At 41.2% G+C, this 9,724-nt stretch overlaps 1 protein-coding gene across 1 annotated transcript in view; it reads right to left on the bottom strand.

Annotated features, from left to right (window-relative positions):
- GLDC (glycine decarboxylase) overlaps positions 1–9,724 on the bottom strand; it is a 98,487-nt gene that overhangs the window by 5,663 nt on the left and 83,100 nt on the right. The window contains exons 19-25 of the mRNA XM_019517603.1: positions 8,847–8,959; positions 8,012–8,153; positions 5,892–6,003; positions 4,632–4,727; positions 2,931–3,103; positions 906–986; positions 189–225 (exon numbers count right to left, since the gene is read on the bottom strand). Of these exons, the coding sequence (XP_019373148.1) occupies positions 189–225; positions 906–986; positions 2,931–3,103; positions 4,632–4,727; positions 5,892–6,003; positions 8,012–8,153; positions 8,847–8,959 (754 nt within the window). The remainder of the gene's footprint in view (positions 1–188; positions 226–905; positions 987–2,930; positions 3,104–4,631; positions 4,728–5,891; positions 6,004–8,011; positions 8,154–8,846; positions 8,960–9,724) is intronic.

Here is a 9,724-nt window from a genome sequence, read left to right as displayed (position 1 = left end):
ACTGCTCCAGGAAAAAGAAAACCCATCTTGGTGGACTGAAGCAGTCAAGCATGAATCCAGACACCTGGAAGTAATAGAGATCTAGGATGATGCTCTCTTCTGTTCAGAGAATGGAGATTCATAGACTTCCATTGGTGGGCAGGTACAAACTAAGTGCTGATCTCCATAGATGTCATCAATGCGAGCAATTGTAGGCCAGAATTTACTATCAGGCTTCACAAATGGCTGAATACAGAAAAAAAAACATGCTTTAGAGCAACAAGAACAACAATCAAGCTCAAACTTTACAAAACATCAATTAAAACATTTAAGTAATGGGTTGCCCATTCCTTTGGAATACTTCCAAGAACTATGTAGTAACTTGCACAGTCATTTCATCTCTAGGCCTCAGAACTTGCTTGCTTGACTGTTACCTCCCATTTAGTCTAATCGACCTTTCAGCATCTTGTCAGAGCCCAAGTAGGAGTTCTTTGAGCAAGGACGTTCTTCACTGCTGACATGCTAATCTCTTAAGGGACTCTTGGGTGCTCCCAAAGTTACAGAACTTCCCCAGATGAAACGGAACTGCTGGGAGTCCTAACTTGCTTGCAAGCTCCTGCTTTTCCTAATCCAGGTTCAGAGAAGTTAGCAAACTTTGCCAGGTCTTAAAGACAAAGCATGCACCTTCCCGCCTGCCATGGAGGGATTGTACATATGCAAGAGCTACAAACAAATAGTTCCCAATGCCATAAACAAAGGTTGTAAATAGCAAAATAATATTATGACTTCTAATTATGCTACTAGGGCTCACAAGTAGTGTTCTATCTTCTGAAATCTTCTGAGATTCACTGCCAATCAACTAGCACATTTACTGCATGTCAAAAATCTCAGCACTCGGAAGCAAAATTCCAGCATTTGTTACTTACAAGTGGGAAGGCTGCTACTTCTCTGGAATACGGTCGATCCCAGCTAGAGGATGCAATGCAAGTCAGAGTGTGTGGTGACATCTAAAGAGAGAAGACAACCAGTAAAAACATGCAAAATGTGTCAGTTCAGGGCAATGTTTCAACCTATCAACCCTGACAAATCTGAATATAGCTATGCACATTTCCTCATTAGTTCAGATTAGTGCCAAGTGCTTTGCTCTTGTGAATGCAGGATTGTCAATCAAAATGGAGACTTATTAAAAGCAGACAGGAGACTAAACTGATTCAGAATTTATTTAGCTCTTGGATATCATTTATCCAAGTCAAAACTAAGTGGGGAAAAGTGGAAGGATGATGGAACAGGATGGCTACAGCTGTAGCCGCTGTTTGTTCCTTCTCCCGAGCACAAGAGCAGTAAGAGGCAGCAGGTGTTCCATGCATGTCACTTGTGTTGGGTGATGGAATTTCTTCCTACTCCAGTTTAAAATTCAACTTCTCTCCGTTTGACACCTAACTACTAAAAACCACTTTGAATTGCCCTAAAAGGCAATGGAAAGTCATCTTGAAACAGTCTAAGGAAGAGTTCTAGCCAACATCAGCAGCCTGTAGCTCCCCCTTCCACTGTTTGATGTCTTTCCCCACTTAAATGCATGATTCCTATGACAATGTACAAGACCCAGAATGCAAAGAGATCATTACATCTACAGTCCCAAAACCTATTCTAAAAAGATTTAGGTGCTAGTTACACAGCTAAGTGTCAGCACAGAAGAGGCACTCTATACCACTTACGCAGCTTTAGAAATTATTTCCACCTGTCACTAGACTTGTCCCTTGTTCTAGTTCTGAGACTACAGTGGCTCCTGCACTGTGGTGACCCTGTTCTACCTAGGAAGTTGTGTGCTCCAGGCAGGTCCTTAAACTGGTTAAAGAAAAAAACAGGAAGAGCAGCTGTCTGCCAGAGGAGGAAGAGGAAGGTGACAGCCCTCCTACCTCTCAGCCCTGTAGCCTAATGGTTAGGACATTCGCCCAAAGGACAGACATCTCTGCAAAGACCCACATCTCCCACTTCCCAGCAAAGTAGCCCAATCATCAGATCAGAAACACCCAGCACCATCCTACAGAGCTGCCTCGCTTGTGGTCAAGAGGAAGCAGATATGGGACCAGGAGGAGAAGCGTGTGGCTCAGGGAGACAAGCTTAGGAAGGGATCTTGGGTTCTGTCCCCTGCTCCTGGTACCCATCTACTTTATTCAATGATTATTAAAATTCAAAATGAAGAAACTCCATCAAAGCAGGGCAGGAACCCCATGTCAGGGCCCATCTCCTTGGACCAGAGAGAGATTTTCTCTGGCCTGCTTGCCTCCAAGCTCAACATCTCTCTTTTGCTGTTGGCTATCCTGTGGTCCATCTATAATCAAAACCATCAGGCTCCATCTTGTCTACAGCCTGGTGGCCAGAGCACTTTGTTGGGAGATTGGGAATGGCCCTGCCTGTTTTTTCTTTAACCAAAGTTTAAGGAACATAAGTGGTGTTACACACCTTCCAGAGTGGAACAAAGTACTACTGAGAATGTGACAGTAGTCAAACCCTACTGAACATGGTCAGAGGACAAGTCTAGGCATAGGGAAGAATAGGATCTACATTTAGATCCAAAAGCATCACTTAGATGCTTTAAAGCAAAATCCAATTACATACAAAATGTTCACAACCTTTAAAAAAAAAAATACCTTCCTCCCCAGTCACCCACTTAAGTCAGCAAAGGCAGGACTTCTGACTTGAAAGACACGGATTTTTGGGAGAATCATGTAAATGGATAGGGCCTCTTCAACACATCCATTTTGAACTAAAACATCACTCAAACAGCATCATCAGTGTTCTTTATCCTTGTCTGCAGGTACTATGGTTCTCTACATATACACAATTCCCAAGATTGGGGTAATTAAGTCCTTGGGAGCACTACAGGTAACAGCTCAAATAACTAATGAATATGATACAGTGTCAGAACCTGGGTCTGCGTGTTTACTTACCTTTAATGGGTTGATCCTGGAGTCCATTCTGCCCTCCTCTATTTCAGCAATTTCCTGCCGAATGCTGATCATTGCATCACAAAATCTGTCCAGCTCCGCCTTGTCTTCAGACTCTGTTGGCTCAATCATAAGTGTCCCTGCTACTGGCCAGGACATTGTTGGAGCATGGAATCCTGAATAAGAGGAATCCCATCACTGATTACACATGGTTTATGAGCCAGTAAGGAAGATTAGCCAGCAACTACTAGGCTTGTTTTTCTTAAAAAAGCTGACAAAGCAAGTTCTCAGCATCTTCCCAGAAACCTCACTTGTGACCTTCACATGGCTAAGAATGGACAGTGTACCCAAGAGGTAGCTGACAGAACTTTAATTCAAACACTGTTCTTCCACCCACCATGGGAATAATTCCATGATGCTGTTTGTAGCAGGTAAAGCCAGAAATATTTTGGCTGCAAGGGAATTATTAAAGAACAAAACAAACAGAAAAACTACACATACACCCACCCCTCTACCCTTTTACTTTCTCTGGAGCCTGGTGCCCTAAGGAAACAGCTTCTTACCAAAAACAATACTCCTGGCCTCTTCCTTTCACACACACATCTACATCAATCACTTTCACATTCTTGTGACCCTTAAAGGCTCAAACTGGCACAAAGTAAATGGGGAATAGGCAGACTTGGGGCAACCAGGAAAGAGGAGACAACAGTTTATCCCTCTTACGCTACTACCAGCACCCATCCTACTGCTAATGTATTTTTGTCTAAGCCACATTTGTGACCTACCCTGGAAGAGGCTGGACTAGAGCTCATACATACCAGACCCAGACAGAGCTTATTTACACACATGTATGTGCATGTCCGTAATTAATGTACAAAAATGTTTAAAATGGTGGAACATATTATACCCCCCTCTTTTCTGGTAGCAGGTATATCATGCCATTAAAATAGATGGAACATCTTATACATGCAAAGCACTCAATCTATTTTAATGTGGTATGATATGCCCGCTACCAGAAAAAAGCAACTCACTAGAGAAAAGGAAGAACACTTTTTTTTTGGGGGGGGGGGGAAGAGATTCAATTTAATTATTTTATTGAGAATATTACTGAATAACATTATATTGCTCTCTATTCATACCAAATTACAGTCACAAGCTCTCACACAGGATCAAAGTGGTCCATTTAATCTAGCATCCTCCTAACAGTAGCTAGTAGCACACACTTGAGGATGGTACAAAAAAGCAGAATGGACAGTTATGGAACACCCTGCTTACAGAAGACTTTGGAGATTTGAAAGAAACTAGCAGGTGACCTATAGCCCAAATTACAAGTTTAGATTTGTTAATTTGCCATCCTGTTTAATATGTCACTTGCTGTTCTCATTTTCCACGCAGGTATCTTACTTCTGAAAGCCATGAAGCCTTTGAATGCTGAATTAGAACCTAAGACCTTGCTTTTATGGGCCTTGTACAGCACACAACAGGGCTGCAACATGAGCTTTAGATACTCTTTGCTCTTGCCAGTGAAAAGACCAGTCTTTGGGGATGCGGTGGAATCTGTGTAGCAGCCGCAGATTACCTACTGTGCAGGGAACCACACAGAGCACCTTGTAGGAGCCACTGGACTGCACTCAACAATACAGGACTAAAATGCTTTTGTAGCCCAAAAACACAGATTTAGACTCAAAACTCAGTTACTCTCACCGTAGTCCTGAAGTCTCTTTGCAACATCCACAGCTTCAATATTTGCTGTTTTCTTGAAGGGTCGTGTGTCCAAAATGAATTCATGAGCTACATATCCTGCAAGTGAACAGAATTTACGCTAGACTAATTTCTTGGAAAATAAGATGTGTCACAAAGGAGCCTCAGCTGGATTAAGACATATCTACTCCAGTTGCTTTGTGGAGAACACTTACATTCACTAATTAGCTTCACAACTTAGAGGTATCAGTTAAGTGTATGCAAATGTTTTCTCCCCCAGGAGCTCTTTTCAGGCTTGTCCAATAGCCCTACCACTTGGTGGACTACCATCCAGGTCCCAAGTTTGTCGCAAGTTCCCAGCAGCATATTCAGAACCTGGGAGGAAATAGTAACTCATTCTTAGATGAACCCTCAGGCCAACACTCATATAATTGAAGGGGAAAAGCTATATTCAGACCCAAGAGAAGGAGATTTCCTCTCTCTTGGTTTTGAGAGCATAGTAAGAGGAGGGTCTTAGTTTCTTCAAAGGAAAATACTTTATTCCTGAAACAAATCACCTAAGAGTCCCAGTAAAGATATGAAAAATTCAAATGAACAAAATTCCTCAAGCAGATAACTACATTTCATTTCTGAACCTTTCAAAGGCTGGGGATTTAGCTTTGAATTTTTCTAGTGAATTAGGGTTCTCTTAGAGCAGGGGTGTCAAACTTGACTGGCCTTCCCTCCTGGCCAGATCTGGACATCAGTTACATTCCACGTGAGAAGAACTAGGGACCTATCACCGATATGGATCAGTTGCAACACTGACCCATCGCTATGGGGATTTTTTTTCAGGTGAGAAGAAAGAGCATTAAGTCTGTTGCCTTTTAACATTCTTTACTTGTGCCTGTTTTTGGTACAGTAGCTTTATGACCATCTTAACACCAATGCCCTCTGTGGGTGTTCTTAAATTTTCCATTGCTTAAACAACATTTAATTGTTAATTTGAGGGATGGTGAAAAAGCAATTTTATGGTTTCTAAATGATACCGGCAACTGGTTCCCAACCAATGAGTGCAATTTTCCTTTGCTTCCCATGTCTTGAAATTTAATTTTGGCTGTTGCATAGAAGTGGCAATAATTGTCTCTGTATTATTCCTTTTGTCCATGCTATAGAGACCACATGCTAGAACTAAACAGGTTCACGTCAATTTTAAAATAGTATATTATATGTATACTATACATTATATAAGTATTACTGTATTTCTACAAGTTTAATACTTGCCTCTTGCCCCTCTGAAAAGGACTTTGTAGTGCTTTTCTAGCCTCTTTGCCATGTAATTTGCATTCAATATAGCAATCTCAGAAGCATGTTTAAGACCCTTTCCTCCCATCATCTGAAAGAGGAAAAACGCACCATAAAACACTGGTCTGAATGCTTCCCTGTAACTCCCCCCATGAACACTGGAAGTATAACGTACTGGCCACAGCCATCCTCATCTTCATTTGGGGGTATGACCTGTGAAAGATGCCATCTTAGTGGGCTAAGACTGCAAAGCAAACCCAACAGAACCTGCTGTTGCCATGACCTCCGTGGCATGAGGCCCCACATTAAGAGTGATCACAGCTGTATTCTGTTTGGTTTTATTTCCAGCTAAATGAACATACAACCCTTAGCCTGCTGGCAGATTGCCAAAACCTGCAGGTTAGATCTTGTGGTGACAGCTTGAAATTTAACATGCCGATCTTTGCATTATGTGGGAGAGCCATAAGATGAGAGATCTCTTCCCTCAAAGTATGCTCCCATTTCAAAACAGGAACCAGCTGGCAGTACCAAGTGGTCACTAGCTATCTTTCAGGTCAGGTAACAGGGAAATTTTCCAAAACATCTTCTCAGATGAAGAATTTGGAATTCAGGGAATGGAGCCTCAGTTTACAATGTCTGTCAGTTCATTCACCAAAGTGGCCACAACATTGATAAAAAGGCTCTAATAGCTTTCAAAGTTCTGCATCCTGTCCCCTTCTCCTGGGAGTAGCATTTCAAAGGATACAAGGTGATTACCACACAGTAATTTATCCCGGATTTTACTCTCTCATAAGAAACAGACACATGACCAGTTAGTTCTTCCAAACAAGTTGTCCACAGTGGGTGCCTATTACAGTGCCTAGCTAGCTCTTAGGGAGATGCTTTGAATTGACTATGGACCAAACTGACTGGGGAGAAGATACATAACACGTTCCATGTAGTAAAGTCACTACACATACTTCCAGGGGGAAAGTTACCCAGTGTTCAAGTAATGTAACCTGTATCAGAGCTGCACATCACTTGTCTCTTCCACTTTTAGTATGTAGCAGCATCAATTTGCTATGCGGAAAATATGTCATGTATTTACATCTTAAATATTACACAGCATCCTAGAGATCGGATTTCTCAAATTTTGGTATTTCTGGAAGAACAATTTAGCATAATTATTGCAAAAGAAGCCAACAAATATAAACATAAACATGCAATAACAGGTTCACAGACTGCAGTCTTCCAAAAATCTAAGCAAGCAAATGAAGGCCACCGTTCCCACAGACCCCAAGCCAAAACTAATCAGATTTCATTGTCTTCATTTAGTCATGTTCCATGGAGATCTTGTGTTCCTAAGAGATTTTTTTCAGTAAATATGGCATTTATTAGCAGTTGAGAGTTCCCAAAATTTTGATCTGTACTGCAGCCCACAGACAATCTAGGTAAGAAATTCTGTAAATAAATCAACATTTTAAAACCGTTTCTCAAACCACAAAAACCTGAACCTAAGGAACAGTGGAAGAATGACCCCATTTCTAGGATATAATAATTATACAAATCCAAAATTTGCTGGCAACAGGAAATAGTTGAAGGTGACAAGCAAGAACATTATACAGATAATATCCTTGTGATTATAGCACCATTACAATGCCCTTTACTATCTGTAGCATCACCATCCCCAAAATAAGGATTTCCATGAGATCTACTCTCAAAATGTGCCTTACAATTCTCCCCAAGATTTAAATTGCGTATGTTTTCCTGAAAAAAATTAATTTACGTAAGGCAGCACTACAAAACTTTAGCAGCCTGTATAATTTTTTCTTTTTTTTTTTAAACAATCTAAGTTAAGGGACTGGTCAATTTTCCTGGCCATTTTACAAAGCTACTGGATGCTATCCAATGTTAAAACATGTAGACTAGTGCTCCACTTGTTAGTGGGACCGCAATCCTGTTTTAGAATGTAGACACTGGGAAGGTCTACAATACTTTCACCTTTCCAGTGCAGCATTACTACATCTGGAGAAATAGTATGATTTGGATTTAAGATTTGCTATTAAATCAATTTGTACATTTTTAGGATCAACCTAACAGTTGTAAAGAAAACCACACACCTTGATATATGCCCAGGAAATGGGCAATATAGCACTGGAACCCCAAGGGGCAGCACTGACGGTACCCAAAGGGCATGCATCCCTATCAAGATGCAGCTGGATGACAGGATGGCTAGGCAGGTAAGGAGCCAGATGTTTCTTCCTGAAACACAAATGAATCAATTTTAGGACTCTCCCGCATTGCTACCTCCTCATGATTAGTTTCAGAGTTCCCTGCCCATATCTTGATTCACCTTTAGGGAAAAAAAAGCAGTTAGGGACCAATATCCAGGAACAAGAGTCCATTACAGTGATCTTCATTCTAGTCTATATCTGCTTTATATTTCCCTTTTAGGAAAATACTTATTTAAGACCACAAAAGAGCCCTTTGCAATTACAGCACTCCAGTTCCAATCTCTCAATTGAAGTGAAAGCTTAACTTTGATATTCTGTTCTCATTGTGCCATTTATGTTTGGTTCTATGCAACACACGTACCCCTTATATCCCATGCACTATTTCCTCATCTAACATCCATACACATCAACTTCCTGTCTGTGGTAGCTGATCTAGGTATGAGTAATGGTAAACGATCAACAGGGGTAGTCACGGGTTAGAACTGGAAGTGTTCTGACTTGGAGCTATCTCATTAATTCTAGTAGTGATACCAAGGCAAAAGTTTGGCCACCACCAAGTGCTTAGGACAAGCTAGAAATACCTAGTGATGGTCAACACTGTTTCTGGCTGTGTCTGTACTAATGGCTCCTTCTCAAGCAAACCATCATCTGACACTGATTAGGGGGATCAGTTGGTTTGTTATTTGTTGTTTTCTTTAAAAAGCTGAAGTTTGATACTTACACTCCAATTGGCCCCATTCCAGGTCCTCCTCCTCCGTGAGGAATGCAAAACGTCTTGTGAAGATTTAAGTGAGATACATCAGAACCATAATCCCCGGGGCGACACAGACCCACCTATCAGAGAAACAGCACCAAAGAATTTAAATGCACCATCTCAAAAATATACTTTTCATGCTCAGTGGATGTCACTGCATTTTGAACCCCAAGAAGTTTCACCACATTGCAGAAAGCTAGCTCATTAGCAGACATTCCAGGCCAGAGTTTCCTCAGTTTGTTCTGGTTTCCAAGTAAAAACTGGCTTAAGTGACAGAATCAGTATTCCTACCAGTAAAATTGCTAGTCATCCACCATAGAAAGGTTTAGATTCTTTTACAAGTGTTCAGTTCCAAACTAAATATATAAAATAGGCAATCATCCAAAACAGATCTAGGAATTCAGACTTAGAATATTCCATACTGTTCTGCCTATAAAAATAAGTTGTAAAGCATTCTTAGAGGAAAATCAGAACACTACAAATATTCCACTCATTCAGCACTTAAAGGGTCCTTCTACACAAGGCGCTTTACTGCACAGTAGACTAAGCTAGTGCGCAGTAAAGCATCACCATCTACATGTGCACATCATTTACTGAGCATTAAAACACAGGTAGCAAACTAACTGTGCAGTAACACTTGTGTAGATGCTGACAGGGAGCAAATTTGATCCTGGTCAGTTTAGGCAGCAGGGGGCCACAGTGGACAGGGAGCTCTATCCCCAGTCCTGGCGCTCTCTAGGGCTGTGCGAAACGGCTGTGTTTTGATTTGGTTTTGGATTTGGCCATTTCAGAGGACAACGATTCGTTTCGGTGTTTCGGATTGTGGTGAGCCAACAGGGGGTGCT

Source organism: Gavialis gangeticus, unplaced genomic scaffold (assembly GCF_001723915.1).
Source record: "Gavialis gangeticus isolate Ggan-Ray unplaced genomic scaffold, GavGan_comp1, whole genome shotgun sequence".
Taxonomy (NCBI): domain Eukaryota; kingdom Metazoa; phylum Chordata; order Crocodylia; family Gavialidae; genus Gavialis; species Gavialis gangeticus.
This window is presented reverse-complemented; position numbering and strand designations above follow the sequence as displayed.